A 19,003-nucleotide genomic window follows, 5' to 3' on the forward strand; every position below is an offset into this window, starting at 1 on the left:
AATAATGTCATCACCCGGTCAAATTCCACTTTCCGTGATCCAGTCCATTTCCTTGCAGGTTACAGTGCGTCCGGAGCGGATGCAGGCACCTTTCCAGCAATTTCCCACCTCAGCAACCAAACTGGGCAGCAGATTCCAGACTCCCAACACCCTGAGGCTGAGAAACATTTTTTCACTGAGTCCTCTTTAATCTTTCCACCAATCACCATAAAGTTGTGTGCCCAATTTTTGGCCTCTCTGTGAGGTAACCCGGGTCCTCCCTATCCACTCCATCCAAGCCCCTTATTATTTTCTATTAAGTCACCCCTCTATTCTAACCCCTCAACCTCCTGCGTTCCGGTGAAAACAAACCCAGTCTATCCAACCTTTCTTCATCACTAATCAGTTAATTCCATCCTCCCAGACTTTACATATTTCTCCTTTTCCTTTTTGACCAAGGTCAGGCAAGGTTCACGTAACTTGCCATTCCTGTTCCAATTTTTAAAAAAATTCCCAAGGCCTCACCGGACTCACGATGTTAACTCTGCTTTCTTCTCACTGATGTGGCCAGACGCACTGAGTTTCTCCAGCAATTCCTGCTTTTGTTTCCGATTTCCAGCAGCTCTTTGTTTTATGTCACCGTAAATTACTTGGCCAACGCATCGACTACAGACGAACAGTCACTAATCAACGCAAGCCTGAACTTATTGGTTATGTTCTTGTTCCAATCCAGCTGTACAATTCTTACCCATCTCTGGGATTTCTGATTCCGAGCCACAGGAAGTTTATTCAAAATCGAGATAAGATGATGGAAATCTTCGACAGTTTCATCAAAGCAGCTGAAGAAACCTTGAGTGAGAACAGCATTCAGACCCTAAACGAGGCCTTAATTCTGAGGCATCAGCAGGTACAGTGACACACCTTTTCAGCAGTAAGGGGTATCTCCCCAGATTTCAGACTCCACACCAGGACTTTGTGGGTTTTGATGGAGGAAGATTCTGTGTTAAACATCTGTTATTATATCGCTCAGTGCTGCCCCTAGTTTCTGGATGGAACTACAAATGTGTAGCTTCAAGCATGCACTGTATCTGATCATATCTCTGATCGTAGTGCTCATGACATCATGTGGATGTTTGTGTCCAGGGTGTAGCATTGGTTTCAGACATGGGATGTGAGTGACAGGGGCTGGGCCAGCATTTATTACCCAGAGGGCAGTGGGGTCACCCACATTGCTGTGGGTCTGGAGTCACATGTAGGCCAGACCAGGTAAGACTGGCAGATTTCCTTCCCTAAGGGTTATCAGTGAACCAGGTGGATTTTTTACAACAATCGACAGTTTGATACATGGTCACCATTAGACCAACTGTAAACTGCAGATTTTTTATTCAAGTTTCACCATGTGCCATGTTGGGTTTTGAATACATGTCGGGGCATGGGTACATTAACCTGTCACCTGGATGATGATTCCAGTGACATTATGATTACACATCCCTGAAGGATGTATGAGTTTTAATCTCGCAATTTACAATGTGAGAGAGATATCTTCTCAGAATATAATTGGTGAGGAGCTTCTACTTATTTTACACGTTATTTTCCCTGAATAACGTCCCTCAAATTCCACCTGGATGTGTTGTTGAGTGCTTTGGAGCCGTCCTCTGCTCATGTTGTCTGGGATGTCAATCTCTTTGAGACAAATGAATTTAAACCTCACATCCATTAAGACCAGCCCTTCATCTCTGCTGTGCTGCCAGAGTGGATTGAAGTCTAATGGTGAACTTAGACAGGAGAGACAACTTTCCTTCAGAGAATTGTAGGGTGTTACAGGACAGAAGGAGGTCATTTGGCCCATCGAATCGATGGCTGCTCCCAGGTAGAGCTATCCCACTCCCCTATTCTTTCCCCACTGCCCTATCACTCATTTCCCTTCAAGTATTTATCCACCTCTTACAAATAAGACCACAGACCATTAGACATAAGAGCAGAAATGGGCCTTTCAGCCCATCAAATCTGTTCTGTCATTCGGTGAGACCATGATAACCTGAACTCCACTTGCCTGCCTTTACTCCGCAATCAACTCGGAGAAAGTGAGGACTGCAGATACCGGAGATCGGAGTCGAAGAGTGTTCCACTGGGAAAGCACAGCAGGTCAGGCAGCATCCGAGGAGCAGGGTAATCGACGTTTTGAGCATGAGGGCACACATTCCTGATGAAGGGCTTATGCTCGAAACGTTAACCCTCCTGCTCCTAGGATGCTGCCTGATCGGCTGTGCTTTTCCAGCACCACGTTTTTTGACTCTTAACTCCATAACCCTTGATTCTCTCACTGATTCAAAACCTTCCTATCTCAGTCTTGCATACGCTTAATGATCCAGCTTCAACAGCCCCCTGACCCTTCCTGTCCACTCATTATCGAAGTGTTACTCTGGGTCTGTCTCCACCGCTGTCTTCAGAGTGGAAGCCCCATCACTTAATAGACGGTGCAGATAAAACAGACATTCCTTCCTGTCACGCTCTGCGGGGTCTCTTGGAAATCACCTGAAATCTCGAGTGCACTGACCTCCCACCCTCCCCGCAACACCAGTTTGACTCTATTCTTCCAAACAAAACCATTCATGCCTTTGAATGGTTCCATTCAGTTTCCCCTCAGCCTTCTTCATTCTGAGGGGAATAAACAAACCCCCCCAGCTCCCACAGTCTCTCTGCAATCCTGGCAATTGGTACCACACTCAGGAATACATTCACTCTTCTCAAAATATTCTACCCCCACCGCACAGCTCCAAGATCCTTCTCAAAGTGTAATATCACAATGGATACAGTGCACCAGCTGAAGCTATGCCAGGCTTCCTTTCCCCCTATGTAGAGGTTTAAGATCACTTCCTCACCCTTGTACTCCCTGACAATAAAGAACCAAAGACTTTGTCTGATTCTTTTCTAAGGGGCCTCTGAATTGGCTGTGCCAACTTCGGATATTGTGCAGACCAACAGCTGCCTCCGAAAGTCTGACCCCAGGGTGAGTGGGATTTAATCAACACCAACCTTTCTCCCTGGCGCCGTGAGGCAAGCAGTGCGAACCACTGATCCACCGTGCCACCTTTTCAATAACTCTTCTTTCAATAACTCCCGAAGACTGTTCTCTGTGAAGTAGCTGACAACATCCTTACAGTGATTTCGATTTTCATGGGATGGGGCCAGCTTTTTTGCTCATTTAATTGGCAGTTAAGAGTCAACCAAATAGCTATGGGTTTGGAGTTATATGTAGGCCAGACCAGGTAAGGATGGCCAATTTTCTTGCTGGAGGGACATTAATGAACCAGATTGGCTTCAATGACAGGTGTTTTACAATTGCCATTCCAGATTTTCGTTCAATTCAGGTTTTGCAGTCTGCCATGGCAGGACCTGAACCAGTCTCCCCCAGCGTATTAGTTCGGAAGAAGGACCAGGCCAGACATGAAACGTTAACACTGTTTCACCCTTCACAGATGCTGTCTGACCTGCTGAGTTTCTCCAGCACTTTCTGGTCTTCTCTCAGATTTACAGCATCCACAGTTATACCCCCAGAATACGAGCCTGGGGTTCTGAATCAGTAATCCCTGTGACATTCCCACAACATCACAACTTCACAATCGGGCTTTGAGAACAATCAGCCTACACTCATCCCCTTCCATTCTCCCATTCCCACAAACCTAAACCATCTCTTTCAAATCACAGTGGGCATCACAGGGGCTGGAATCATCAAATCCGGACAGTGCAGATGGAGACCATTTGGCCCATTGGATCTGTGCTATCATTCCAAACAGCACCCTACCCTTCCCTGTAACGGTGCATTTCCTGTGTCCAATCCACTGAACCTGCACATTTTTGGACTGTGGGAGGGAACCGGAATTACCAGCGAAAACCCACATAGGCACAGGCAGAATGTGCAAACTCCACGCAGTCACCCAAGGAACCCAGATCCCTGGTGCTGTGGGGAGGCAGTGGTAACCACGGTACTGCCTATTTATTGCCCCTCCCAAATTGTCCAGAGGGCAGTAAAGAGTCAACCATCTTTCAGTCGCTGCAGATGATGGAATCTGAAACCAAAAGAGAAAATGCTGGAAAATCTTATCAGGTCTGGCAGCATCTGGAAGGAGAGAAAAGAGCTGATGTTTTGAGTCAAAGCTTTGACAAATGGTCAGTTAGACTCAAAACATCAGCTCTTTTCTCTCCTTACAGATGCTGCCAGACCTGCTGAGATCTTCCAGCATTTTCTCTTTTTTGTTATCTTTCAGTGGCTCTGCCTTCGTGTATAGGCGAGACTAGGTAAGAATCCAGATGTCCCCTTCCACATAGGAACCAGGTGGGCTTTCACAGCAAGGCCAGCTCTTTATTCCAGATTTTATTGAATTAAAATTTCACCATCAGCCACGAGTGGGATTTGAACCCATGCTGACAGAACATTGTCCGGGGGGTTAGCTGGATTACCAGGCCAGTGACTTTACCCCTTGTACCACTGTCTGTCTGTGGGGATCTAGTGACTATCCATGGTGAAGGTCTGAGTGTAACACTGGCAGTGCCCACCACTTTGATTGGCTGGCAGGTTCATCATTCCCACCCTGGGCTGAAATAGGCCATAGGCCTGAGGCTTCCCAAGTTAGCTCCTGACTGCAATGAAATAGCTCCTGATGGAAAGCCACCCAGGTTTCCCATCAGTTTTCCACTCGGTGTCTGTGGTCAGTGTCGGTTCCCATCTGCTCTGTCTCCTTCTGCATTGACTTTAGAATCAAATGGTTGACTCCATATTGTTTTTCCCTCATTCTTCATAGAAAAGTGTGTCACTTCACCATTCTTTCTGGTCAGCTTCGTCTGTCCATTTCACCAATCCGCCTTTGACGTCCTCAAGTTTGTGAATATTTTGTTCATTGCTCAATATATTGCTGACTTCTATCAAGTGTACAAAAGTAGTAATGAATATAGCCTGCGTACCCAAGTCTCACTTCTCAATATATTACCTTTCATGTCATTGAGATGTCCCAAAGCTTTCTACAGAGAAGGATTGATTTTTAAAATGTGAGGTTTGTTGGAACACATGGGGATGAGTTAATGAATTTGTGTGCAGCAAGGCCCCACATTAATAACAGTGATAATGACCAGATCAACACTTTTGGTAGAAGTGTTAACATTGGCTAAGACACCAGTGAAGAGTTCTCTGTCCTTGTTAAATTAATAACATGATGTTTTACATGTACCCAGAGTCTTGGAGATGGACTGTATCGAAACAGATCCTTCGCTCCAACTCGTCCATGCTGATCAGATATCCTGAATTAATCAACTCCCGTTTGCCAGCACTTGGCCCATATCCCCTCCTATTCATATGCCCATCCAGATGCCTTTTGAATGTTATAATTGTACCAGCCTCCACCACTTTGTCTGGCAGCTCATTCCACACACGCACTACCCTCTGTGTGAAGAAGTTGCCCCTTCGGTCCCTTTTAAATCTTGCCCCTCTCTCCTTAAACCTGTGCCCTCTACTTTTGGACTCCCCATGCTTGGAAAAGGACCTTGGCTTTTCACCATATCCATACCCCTCATGATGTTATAAACCTTGATAAGTTCACCTCTCAACCTCCGACGCTCCAGAGAAAACAGCCCCAGCCCATTCAGCCTCTCCCTGCAGCTCAAACCCTCCAACCCTGGCAACATCCTTGTAAACCTTTTCTGAATCCTTTCAAATTTCACCACATCCTTCCTTGAGCAGGGAGACCAGAATTACACCTGTGTTTAATCAGTTAAATAGTTCATCTGAAAGGCAGCACCTCTGATAGTGCAGCACCCTCTCAGAACAGAGCTGAAATTTCAGCTGAGGTTGTGCACTCAGATTTGTGAAGTGTGGCCTGAATTCATGAAATCCTGACTCTGAGCAAGACAGCCACTGCCCCCAATGACACAGACCCATCCAGCAATATACACACTCAAATATTTCCCCCAAGAACGTGGTACCTTCTCCTTTATTCTGCTGTAGTTGTGGGTATGTTCGCCCCGAGCTGGGAAGTTGATTTGCTGATGTGCCATTCCCTGTCTCGGTGACACCTTCAGTGCCTTAGAGCCTCCTGTGAAGTGCTGCTGTACTGTGTCGTCTGGAATTGATTTGGTTCCGTTCCTGCTGCGTCCGGTTGCACTAAAATATTTCTGTCAAGAATGTGGCAGCTTCTCCTTTATTCTATTTTGTCTTGAAGGAATCAAAAGGCCAAGCCTTGGAAATTCAGAAAAAGGACATGCTGATTACAATCATTGACCTGTTTAGTGCCGGCACAGAAACCACTTCCACCACCGTGTGCTGGGGACTCCTTCTCATGATGAAATATCCGGATATCCAGAGTAAGGGAATCACGAACTTTGTGTTTGTTAGTTGTTGTTGGTGTCTAAACTGTTACTTGATCATATGGACAGGACTATCGAGGTCAGTAGTAAACTAGGCCCATGGTCAGTGTGAAATTGGTCATTTTAATCAGTAACACCTCAACTGGTTGCTCTCAGGAAGAGCTGATGGTGAGGGAGTCAGCAAGTGGAGTCTTTCTGAAATTGAGTTGAATTCAAGGTAACTCCCCCAGGCATGATGTGCACTGCAGATTCAGGGATTATACCCAGTGTGACACTCATAACAACGTGATATCAATGTCAAAACCGCCATAAAAGTCATGCTATGGATGTCTCGCTTAAGCCTCCCCCCCAAATTCTGGAATCTTCTATCTGAAAGCCTAATATACTCCTCTGTTTATTCTGTTCGCTCATAAACTCTCCAAAGGTGAACAAAACTCTCCAGGAGGTCTCTCTCTTTCTCTGCTCCTGTACTTTAAGAAAACTCACCACAGTGACAGAAATACTTACCAGTTAATCATTAAACCCCTTCAGACACAAGGAAAATCCAAATGCCACTAGTTCAAAATTCAAAAATCCAAATAGACTGTATCACACACCTTACTTCACACACAGATGATTGGAGTTAAGAGTCGTGGAGCTCTACAGCACAATAAAAGGTCCTTTGGGTCTGTGCTGGTTAGAATCAGCAACCAAATTATTCTAATCTCAATTTCCAGAGCCATGTTTATCTGGTGTTATGAGATGCTGCTTTAAGAAGGATTTGTCCTTTTGAAAGCAACTGTTGCAAACTAGAAGCCCAGTGGTCTGCTCTGAGCCCAGCGAGCTTTGTTTTTTTTAAATGTTGGAACAATAGAAGCAGCCTGAAGGGGTGGTGTCAAGCTCCCACAGAGCCAGAATTTTAGTTTAACTTTCAGTCGTGTTGGGGTTTGGAAGCTGTTACACATCTCTCCCTGTTAAAACAAAATGCTCGAGTTCTCTCTCAGAGTTATCCCTGGATGGACTGGACTAGAGAGTTGCACGTGAGACAATCTGTTTCACTGAATTTGCCTTTGCCAAGGGTGTGTTTATGGGATGCTACGATCTTGGAACTGCTAATCAGTAGTAGTTAGCATATATATTATCTCGTTAAGCAATTCAATAGAGTCACAGTTAAATTAATTTTTAGAATTTCTTATTTGTCTGTATTTGAATAGGGTTTTAAGAATAAAGATTAGAGTCCCACAGTGTGGAAATAGGCTCTTTGGTCCAAGCAGTACACCAAAGAGTAACCTACCCAGACCCATTTCCCTCTGACTAATGAACCTATCACTATGGACAATTCAGCATTGCCAATTCAGCAGACCTGCACATCTTTGGACTGTGGGAGGAAACCCATGCAGACACAGGGAGAATGCACAAACTCCACACAGACAGTCACCCGAGGTAGTAATTGAACCTGGGACCCTGGTGCAGTGAGGCAGCAGTGCTAATCACTGAGCCACCATGCTGCCCTAAACTGTGTTTTCTTTCAAGCCTGGGAGTTTGACCAATCAAATTGTATCCGGAACGCAATTGCCTTTAAAAATAAGAAAACGCTGGGGGACTAGGCTATCTTCTTAATATATTTTGAGCGGGTTTGGTGTGGTCTGTAACACTGGGGATCACATGTGCACTTCTTAAATATTCTGAGGGTTTCTACAGAAATATCAGGAACCCAACAAGAACTGGCTGAGCTTCTTTCAGACAGATTCACTTGGCAAACAGTTGACTGTGTCAGAATTGGACTGATGGTGAGTAAGGATTTGTGGAGATGAGAATGGCCAATGATACCAATAAACACGTTTCAGAAGCAAGGGCAAGGCAACCTTTCAGAAAATGTCAGAACGATTTCCTTCATCTCGATCTCAATGTAACTGGTTGTAGACAAGCATGCTGCATGAGAGAACAAAGCAATGGCAGGCCTCCTGGACATCACCAATGTCTCTCATTGTAATTCAGAGCAGAACAATCTCTCTCACATTCAACTTGGCAAGATATTTCCTGCAATACAATGCATACTGTCGGTACAGTACCTTAAGCCATTGGTTGATTTAGGTCACTTTACACAGGCAGTCCCTTGGAATGGCTTGTTGTCAATCCAGTTCAATAGCTCAGCAATAAGTCTCGCGTGTAACCTGATGACTTGGCCACTCATGGGTCAGGGGTCAGAGAGTTTAGTTTCTTATCTGATCTCTTTGATACTTGAACTTCACCTCCATGTGTTCCCGATGAACTCTCTCGAATTGTTCTGGGAACAACAAACGCTGGGGATCACAGTGGGTCAGACAGCATCCATGGAGAGAGAGGAAGTTAATGTTTCGAGGCAAGAGCTGCTCAGCGCAGCTCTGACAAAGAGTCATCTGGACTTGAAAAGTCAGCTTCCTCTTTCTCCATGGCTGCTGTGTGACCCGCTGTGATCCCCAGCATTTGTTGTTTCCAGTCCAGACTCCAGCCTCTGCAGGAATTTGCTCCTCTCTTGAATTGTTTGTTTGTTTCCTGAACACACTGTCTCCTATTTACTTGGTCACAGTCCAGGGGCCTGAAACCTTTGACCTCTTCTGGGCTGCTTTTGAGGAAACCCCGAAAATGGGGTCCTCCTGTCTTGGGTGAGTTCTGAGGCGAGCAGGTATTTTCACAGAAATTTAGGCTCAGTAAATATCCACTCGCAATGGAATTCTTCTCAATGGTAATGAGTATCTGTCATTCCAAAATTGGCATGGAATTATTTTAGAAGTGTTGTCCAATTGCCTTCACAAGTAAATGGGTGAGTGCGACTCTGACAGCACTCCAGAAGCTTCACACCACCCAGGGACAAAGCAGCCCCCACTTGATTGGCACCACATCCACAAGCATCAACTCCATCCACCACCGGCACTCAGTCGCAGTACTGTGTACCATCGATAAGATGCACTGCAGCAATTCACCAAAAATCTGGAAACAGCCTTCCAAGTCCATCTAGAAGGACAGGGGCAGCAGATCATGGCAAGTTCCCCTCCAAGCCACTCGCCATCCTGACTGGGAAATATATCCCCGTTCCTTCAGCGTCACTGGGTCAAAATCCTGGAACTCCATCTCTCGCAGCATTGCCGGTCTCACCCCAACAGGTGGACTGCAGCGGTTCAAGGAGGCAGCTCGAGGGGCAACTAGGGACGGGCAATAATTGCTGGCCGAGCCAGCAACGTGCCCATCCCATGAGTGAAAAGTAAAATGATAAAATTGATCTTGAAGGTTAGCACACAGTGACCCAAATACAACCAATCGCTTGTTGTATGTATTTGGCTTTTGTGTTTATTGAAGTTGATGAATATCGAATGGGGAACATAAGACACATTGATCGTGCCTTATTTCTGTCACTGATGAATTTCTATCCCATTGTTTGATGGCAGTTTCCCCAATCCAAGCTTCCTCTATTTCAGGGAAAGTTCAGGAAGAAATCGATCAGGTGATAGGAGCCGGACGAGCCCCTGTAACAGAAGACCGAAAGCGAATGCCTTACACTGACGCTGTGATTCATGAAATCCAGAGATTTGCCAACATCGTCCCCATGAACCTTCCTCATTCAACAACTGAGGACACACACGTGAAAGGACATTTCATTCCAAAGGTAGTTCTGAATGATATCAACCAGGCTAGGGTTTCGCAATCTGTGTCTGCGAGAAATTGGAAGTACCTTCAAACTAAAATTAAAAGTGACAGAAAAGGAAACAAGTTTTAAATGGGACTGATTTGGAAATTAGTGAATCGGGGGTGGCAATTTTCATAGTGGAGGAATCCCAATGACATTTAAAATAAGTATGGGCCCCACCTTGACCACTGGAAACTAACAGGGTCAGGTCCAACACTGGATTCACACATCCCACTTCATTCACTCTCCATTGAAGTCAGGCTCAGAAACACATTCCGAATTATTGTTCTTGTTTACAGGGAACGTACGTGATTCCTGTCCTGACCTCGGTGCTGCGTGACAAAACTCAATGGAAAACTCCAAAGGAGTTTAACCCGGCTCACTTCCTGGATGCTGATGGGAATTTTGTGAAGAGAGACGCCTTCATGCCTTTCTCTGCAGGTAACTGGACGAGAGGGACATGTCTTCCTGCTGTTAAATATTTCCATTTCTGAAGTGAGATGAGGAACTGTTGAGAGCAATCTTTATTTTGAACAGGCAGGAACTCCACAATGTCACAATTAGACCTGCTTTAGCATTTCGCGCGGGTGTAAACTGTACAGGGTGAACTTGGTCTTGTATCTTGCTGCTACTGCTGCTGGTCCCAACTGGGACATTCCAGTTCCTGTTGGGACCACGAGAGATATCTTGGGTTGATTCACTACCACCAATCCTTCTGATTGGTATCCATCTGCGTTACTGATATCCAATGGGGAAGGAGACTGACACATCGCCTTGAGCAGAAGGTAGCCTTAGTTTCGATGTACAGTAACTAGGTTTATTACATCTTACTGAATGACTAGTTGCAACATATCTGAGATACTACGATTTCCTCTTGTGAGATATCGGGTCCAGTCTAAGAATACAGCAACTGCAGGGGGATCAACGTGACTGAATGTACAAATGCTGACACTTGATAACTAGATGGGAGGAGCGCATCCCATAATGTCAATTAACCCTTTCAGGTCTGAACTATTTTATACACCAGTACACAAGGCTCAGAGGCTGTTTGACAGCATAGGAGAGTCCTGGACCAGAGGGCAGAATCTGGAATAACGGGGAGCCCATTTAGCAAAGAGATGATGAGGAATTTTGTTGCTGTTAGAGGGCGGTGAGTCTATGGAGTTCTTTACTGCAGAGGACGGCAGAAGTTGGGTCATTAAGTCTATTCAAGGCTGAGGTAAGTGAGGGAATCAAAGTTGGTGGTGGAAAGGCAGCAGAGTGGATTATCAGACCAGCCGTCAGAGCAGACTCAATGGGCTGAATGGCCTATGTTTTTACTCTCATGATGTCATGGTCTATCCATTGGAGAATACATTAAAAAAAATGTTCTGCAGAGAGTTACCTTAGAAGCACTTCAGTCAAATAACAGTATAGTAGCACTGTAGCAAATAGTAGCACAGATTGAACTTGGTGGGGTTTTTTTTAGATTACTTACAGTGTGGAAACAGGCCCTTCGGCCCAACAAACCCACACCGACCCTCCGTAGAGTAACCCACCCAGACCCATTCCCCGACATTTACCTCTTCAGCTAACACTACAGGCAATTTGGCATGGCCAATTCACCTAACCTGCACATCTTTGGATTGTGGGAGGAAACCCGCACAGACATGGGGAGAATGTGCAAACCCCACACAGATAGTTGCCTGAGTCGGGAATTGAACCCAGGTCTCTGGCGCTGTGAGGCAGCAGTGCTAACCACTGTGCCACCATATGATGTTGCCAGTGCCACAAAGATGTAACTGTGAGGGGATCAGGTCTGGGAGCTACATCTCCAAGGAGACACATTCTATTGAATGGACAAACAGTTGGCAGAGGAGGTCTGGGTGCCTTCTCAGTAAGAAATTAAGTTACAACGATAGCAAGTAGTGATACAGAGTCAGAAGCACAGAACCTGTGTGGGCAGAATCAAGGAACGGCAAAGGCTAAAAGACCCTGATGGGTGTTATGTACAAGCCTCTGAGCAAGAGTCTGGATGTGAGGAAGAAAATAAATCAGGAGACCGAAACGGCAAGTCAGAAAGATACTATTGCAATGATCATCAGGGTCTTAAAGATGCTGGGAAAATCAGTTCACCTGAAGCCTTGGCTGAAGTTGGGTGCATAAAGCAGTTGCTCCCCAGAAAGGGGGGAGGTACTAATTTTAAGAAAAAGTTTACCTCAGTTTAAGGAGTTTAGTTTAAAAGTTCCAGACTGGATCTACTTAGATAAAACTCTGAAAAGGTCATTTGAAGCTGAGAAAGTCTATGCTCAGTTGTATGCCAGCTCCAGGAAGAAGCTGATAGATCCTCGAGACTGGGAATTAAACTCAACTTAAGCTCTATTGACAGGGCAGGGAATTGTCTCAGATGGGAGTACTGTCGAGACATGTTAGTGGAATAAATGGGATTGATTTTTACAAAGCCTTTACATTTTTGCTGTATGTAAATTGTTTGGTTAATTCTCTATTATCTTAATTGTCTGAAGGAGAGACATTAGGAAGCACATCCACACACAGAGGGTGGTAGATGTTTGGAACTCTCTTCCACAAACTGCAGTTGATGCTGGATCAGTTTTTAGTTTTAAATCTGAGATAGATACATTTTTGTTAAGCAAAGACTTGAAGGGGTATAGGCCTAAGGGATATGGAGCTATACAATAGATCAGTCATTAAATGGTGGAACAGACTGGTTGGGCTGAATGGCACACTGCTGTTCCTATGATTTCAGCCTGGGATTTCACTTAGAGTCTTGGAGTCATAAAGCATGGAAAAAGACCCTTCGTGTCCAAGTTAGTGAGACATGATTTCTCATGCACAAAGCCATGTTGGCTATCCCTAATCAATCCTTGCCTTTCCAAATGCATGTAAATCCTATTCCTCAAAATCCCCTCCAACAACTTACCCACCACTGACATCAGGCTCACCCTGTCTGTAATTCACTTTTTTATGGCCTTTCTTATACAATGATACCACATTAGCCAACTTCCAGTTTTCCGGCACCCCACCTGTGGTTATCAATGATACAAATATCTCAGCAAGTGGCTGAGCAATCTCTTCCCAAGCCTTCCTCAAAGTTCTGGGAAATATCTGCTCAGTTCCCGGGGATTTATCTCCTCTTGTGTGTTTTAAGACCTCCAGCACCTTCTCTTCTGTAATATGAACTCTTTTCAAGCCTTCATTACTTATTCCCCCAAGTTCCCCCACTTCTATGTCGTTTTCCACAGTAAATACTGACACAAAGTCTCCATTTAATACCTCACCCATCTCCTATGGTTCTACACATAGGCGGGCCTTGCTAATCTTTAAGGGGGTCCTATTCTCTCCCCAGTTACTCCTTTGTACTTAATATACTTATCGAGACTTTATGGATTCTCTTTAACTCATTTTACCAAAGCTCTCTCATGTCCCCTTTTTGCCCTCCTGATTTCCCTCTTAAGTATACTCCTACTGCCTTTATACTCTGCTGGGGATTCACTCGATCCCAACTGGCTATACCTGATAATATGCCTCTTTCTTTGTCTTGAGCAAAGCCTCAATTTTTCTGGTCATCCAACATTCTGTACACCTACCAGCCTTGCCCTTCACGCTAACAGGAACATACTGTCTCTGAACTCTCGTTCTTAAAGGCCTCCCACTATCCAACTATCCCTTTATCTGTGAATAACCTCCCTCAATCAATGTTTGAAAGTTCCTGTCTAATACCGTCAAACTCAACCTTACTCCAGTTTAGAACTCTAACTTTTTGATCAGTTCTATCCTTTTCCATAACTGTTTTAAAACTAATAGAAATTACAATCACACAGCCCAAAGTGCTCCCACACCTCAGTCACTTTCCCTATCTTCTTTCCTAACGGAATAATACCATGAGCTAGGATCGCAATAGTTTGTGTGAGAGAGCAGAGTGTAGGTAGAGGATCAGCAAGGATCTTACTGAATGGGGAAAGGGGTTTGAGTGACCGAATGGACTCCACCTGTTTATGAATGAACCCTGTGCGTGTGTGTCTGTCTGTGTGAGTGTTTGAGTGTGTGTGTTGGTGTGTGTGTTGGTATGTGTGTACTTGTGGGTGTGTGTGTCTGTCTGCCTGTTTGCCTGTGTGAGTGTTTGTTTGTGTATTGGTGTGTGTGTGTTTGTGGGTGTGTTTGTTTGTGTGTGTGTGTTGGTGTGTGTGTGTTTGTGGGTGTGTTTGTTTGTGTGTGTGTGTGTCTGTCTGTCTGTGTGAGTGTTTGTGTGTGTGTGTCTGTGTATGTGTGTGTCTATGTGTGTGTCTGTGCCTGTGTTTGTGTCTGTGTGTGTCTGTCTGTCTGTGTGTGTGTCTGTGTGTGTGCGTGTGCCTGTGTGTATCTGTGTGTGTGTGTGTGTGTGTGTGTGTGTATGTGCGCGTGTGTTTGTGCCTGTGTATCTGTGTGTGTGTGTGTGTGTGTGTGTGTGTGTGTGTGTGTGTATGTGTGCGTGTGTGTGTATGTGTGCGTGTGTGTGTATGTGTGCGTGTGTGTGTGTGTGTCTGTGTCTGTGTGTGGGTGAAGTACTGACCATCCCCTGTTCTTTTTCAGGTCGGAGGGTGTGCGTTGGTGAGGCACTGGCTAAAGTGGAGCTTTTCCTGTTCTTCACCACCCTGCTGCAGAAGTTCCACTTCCAGGCCCCACCAGGGGTGACCGACCTGGACACTAGCCCGAGAATCGGCTTCGTGACCAACCCAAAACCCCACCGGGTTTGTGCTGTGTCTCGCTGATGGGACCCAGCGACAGGCCCAGTCGGTCTTTCACTGCTGGGTTTATAAAGGTGGGACTCGATTATCCCATCTCTACACTAGCTGTGACACAATCGTTTACTGTTTGCACAAACTGTAATTCCATCAGCTTGTCTCCGAAACACTCTCCCGTGAAGGATAACAATTCCAAGGAACATTTTCTCCAGTTGTATAAAGAAGCTGGAATCCCATTGATAGGCGTGAGTCCACTGACCACTCAATCAATCCAACTCGTTCATGTTGAGAAAACTTTACACACGGAGCATTGACTTAATCAAGCCATCGAAATGCTTTCAAATGGATACATTGCAACTACCGAATGGTTAAGCCTTGTTCTCGAACAATAACCAGCACGTTTCACTGATTCTGAAATCGGGAGACCACCTTACGTTAGTCAGACTCCTACCCAATCACATACAAATCCTCAGGGAGCTGAAAACTCTGTCAGATTAATCTAAATATGGAATAAAGTTAATCATGGATGTGATGATTAAATATCTAATAAATATGCTCTATATCCAATTAGTGCAATGTCATTATTGGAAAATGGAGCTCAAAGTTGGTGGCGTGACAGTACAGTCAGATAGCTCCTGGATATATACTCATTACCGTTTGGTGCTGCCTCATTGCTGACTACGTTACTGATCAAATAGTGAATCAGCAGAGATCCAAGTCCGCATCTGTGCAGAGATATGTGCAGATTTAACACAGAATGTTGCCGTATTGTGATCACAGGGTGAAAGTGAGGACTGTAATGCTGGAGATCAGAGTCAAAGAGTGTGGTGCTGGAAAAGCACAGCAGGTCAGGCAGCATCTGAGGAGCAGGAGAATCGATGTTTGGAGCATCAGTCCTTCATCAGGAATGAGGTTTGTGGCCCAAGGGAGCTCAAGGGGCTGAGAGATAAATGGGAGGGGAGTGGGGTCAAGGAGCAGGGTAGCTGAGAATGTGATAGGTCAATGAAGTTGGGGGTGAAGGTGATAGGTCGGTAGGGAGGATGGAGTGGATTGGTGGGAAGGGAGATGGACAGGGTCGACGGGTGAAGAGGGCAGTGTCCAGTTGGAGGGTTGGATCTGGGATAAGGTGGGGGGGAGGGGAAATGGAAGGTTGGATCTGGGATAAGGTCTGGGGAGGGGAAATGGAAGGTTGGATCTGTGAGAAGGTGGGGGGAGCGGAAATGGAAGGTTGGAAGTGGATAAGGTATGGGATGGGGAAATGGTAGGTTGGATCTGGGATAAGGTGTGGGTAGGGGAAATGGAAGGTTGGATCTGGGATAAGGTGGGGGGAGGGGAAATGGTAGGTTGGATCTGGGATAAGGTATGGGTAGGGGAAATGGAAGGTTGGATCTGCGAGAAGGTGGGGGGAGGGGAAATGGGAGGTTGGATCTGGGATAAGGTGTGGTGAGGGGAAATGGAAGGTTGGATCTGGGATAAGGTGGGGGGAGGGGAAATGGAAGGTTGGATCTGGGATAAGGTGGGGGGAGGGGAAATGGTAGGTTGGATCTGGGATAAGGTATGGGTAGGGGAAATGGAAGGTTGGATCTGGGATAAGGTGGGGGGGAGGGGAAATGGAAGGTTGGATCTGGGATAAGGTGTGGTGAGGGGAAATGGAAGGTTGGATCTGGGATAAGGTGGGGGGAGGGGAAATGGAAGGTTGGATCTGGGATAAGGTGTGGGGAGGAGAAATGGAAGGTTGGATCTGGGATAAGGTGGGGGGAGGGGAAATGGAAGGTTGGATCTGGGATAAGGTGGGGGGAGGGGAAATGGAAGGTTGGATCTGGGATAAGGTGGGGGGAGGGGAAATGGAAGGTTGGATCTGGGATAAGGTGGGGGGAGGGGAAATGGAAGGTTGGATCTGGGATATGCTGATTGTAATACCAGAAAAGTCAGATTCCAGATAGGGACCTACCTTGAAAAATCACAAGTTTGATTTTTTTTTGTGTCCAGTCAGGGACGCCCACTGACAGGTCAGGGACCTGCGGATCTGGGTCCAAATAGAGATGGGGACCCTTAAAAAAAGGAGTCAGGGACTTCAAGGGAGTCGGAGAGTCCCACTAACAGGTCAGGGACTTGCGTAATGAAATATTTCAAATGAGTCGGGGACTCAACTTCAGTCAAATTGGCGTTCTCTAAATTAATTCCCAAATTATTGTGTGAAAGACAAAACAAAGAAAGATCATGATATATTATAAGGAGAATGTCAGGGCTTGAGAATGTCGAGAGTGTTTTGCAGAAACCATTCGTCTAGATGTCCATTGTCAGATTGTTGATTAGTGAAAGCTTTAGCTTGAGATTATCTTCTCTGTTGTATCTACTCGGCTTGGCTTGTCTTGTTTTGCAGCTTTGTCTTGTTTGTCTGCTATAGTTTTGTTCTGTGTGTTTTGGTGTTTGTTCTTTGTTTATGGAATAGAGAGGGTGGTCGCTGCCTTTATCATGTTAAAAAAAAGAAAGCTTTTTTTTTATTTCAAAAATATACTTTATTCATAAATGATTTGATGGTCTGTACATTGGATCATGCCATACATATGTCCATATTTACAAACACAGATTCGACTTTATTCTTGTCCTTTACAATCCTGTGCATTTTTTCAATCTTGTATATATACATATATTTGGCTGAGGCATCAGCAGAGCCCAAAAAAACGTCTGTATGGGCCCCCTGTTCTTCTTTCGGCAGGCCGATCTTACACAGTGGTCTTTCCCCACCGCGCCTTGGCGGCAGCTGCCCCAAGCTTCAGCGCGTCCCTCAACACGTAGTCTTGGACCTTGGAATGTGCCAGTCTGCAACACTCGGTCGGGGTCAACTCCTTCAGCTGGAAGATCAACAGGTTTCGGACCGCCCAGAGAGCGTCCTTCACCGAGTTGATGATCCTCCAGGCGCAGTTAATGTTCGTCTCGGTGTGAGTCCCGGGGAACAGGCCGTAGAGCACGGAGTCCCGCGTCACGGCGCTGCTCGGGACGAACCTCGACAAGCACCACTGCATTCCTCTCCAGACTTCCTCTGCATAGGCACATTCCAGAAGGAGGTGTGTGACAGTCTCGTCCCCCCCGCAGCCACTTCGAGGGCAGCGTGCGGTGCGGCAGAGAGTCCGGGCGTGCATAAAGGATCTCACAGGCAGAGCCCTTCTCACCACCAGCCAAGCCACGTCTTGGTGCTTGTTGGAAAGTTCTGGCGATGAGGCATTCTGCCAAATGGCTTTGACAGTCTGCTCAGGGAACCGCTCGACAGGATCCGCCCTCTCCTTTTCCCGAAGGGTCTCAAGGACGCTACGTGCTGACCACTTCCTGATGGACTTGTGGTCAAAGGTGTTTTTCCTCATAAATTTCTCCACGAAGGACAGGTGATACGGAACGGTCCAACTACTCGGAGCGTTCCGCGGCAGCGAGGCCAGGCCCATCCTTCGCAACACCGGGGACAGGTAGAACCTCAGTACGTAGTGACACTTGGTGTTTGCGTACCGGGGATCCACGCACAGCTTGATGCAGCCACACACAAAGGTGGCCATCAGGGTGAGGGTGGCATTGGGCGTGTTTCTTCCCCCATTGCACCGGTCTTTGTACATAGAGTCTCTTCGGACCCGGTCCATCTTTGATCTCCAAATGAATTGGAAGATGGCCCGGGTGACTGCGGCGGCACAGGTCCTGGGGATAGGCCAGACCTGTGCCACATATAGCAATACTGAGAGTACCTCACACCTGATGACCAGGTTTTTTCCCGCGATGGAGAGCGACCGTTGCCCCCATCTGCCTAGTTTCTGTCTCATCTTCCTGATCCGCTCCTCCCAGGTCTTGGCGCACGCCCCAGCCCCCCCGAACCAAATACCCAGCACCTTCAGGTGGTCAGTCCTGACGGTGAAGGGGATAGAGGATTGGTCGGCCCAGTTCCCGAAGAGCATGGCCTCGCTCTTGCCTCGGTTTACCTTGGCCCCCGAGGCCCGTTCGAACTGGTCGCAGATGCACACGAGTCTGTGCACAGACAGCGGATCCGAGCAGAAAACAGCGACGTCATCCATGTACAGGGAGGCCTTAACCTGCAGGCCCCCGCTGCCAGGAATAGTCACCCCTCTCAGGCTCGCATCCTTCCTGATGGATTCGGCAAATGGCTCTATGCAACACACAAACAAGGCGGGTGAGAGGGGGCATCCCTGCCTGACTCCAGATCTTACAGGGAAGCTATCTGATTCCCACCCATTGATTGAGACTGCACTGACAATGTTGGTGTAGAGCAGTCTGATCCAATTTCCGATTCCCTCCCCAAAGC

The 19,003-nt window shown here is 46.4% G+C and overlaps 1 protein-coding gene across 2 annotated transcripts in view; it reads left to right on the forward strand.

Moving 5' to 3' along the window:
• LOC140455376 (cytochrome P450 2K1-like) overlaps nt 1–15,244 on the forward strand; it is a 36,832-nt gene extending 21,588 nt beyond the window's left edge. For both annotated transcript variants that reach the window (XM_072550181.1, XM_072550182.1), the window contains 5 exons: nt 713–886; nt 6,192–6,333; nt 9,771–9,958; nt 10,279–10,420; nt 14,549–15,244. In XM_072550181.1, coding sequence (XP_072406282.1) covers nt 713–886; nt 6,192–6,333; nt 9,771–9,958; nt 10,279–10,420; nt 14,549–14,727 — 825 coding nt within the window. In that variant the 3' untranslated portion in view covers nt 14,728–15,244. The remainder of the gene's footprint in view (nt 1–712; nt 887–6,191; nt 6,334–9,770; nt 9,959–10,278; nt 10,421–14,548) is intronic.
• The last annotated feature ends 3,759 nt before the right edge of the window (nt 15,245–19,003 follow it).

Source organism: Chiloscyllium punctatum, chromosome 30 (genome assembly GCF_047496795.1).
Source record: "Chiloscyllium punctatum isolate Juve2018m chromosome 30, sChiPun1.3, whole genome shotgun sequence".
NCBI lineage: Eukaryota > Metazoa > Chordata > Chondrichthyes > Orectolobiformes > Hemiscylliidae > Chiloscyllium > Chiloscyllium punctatum.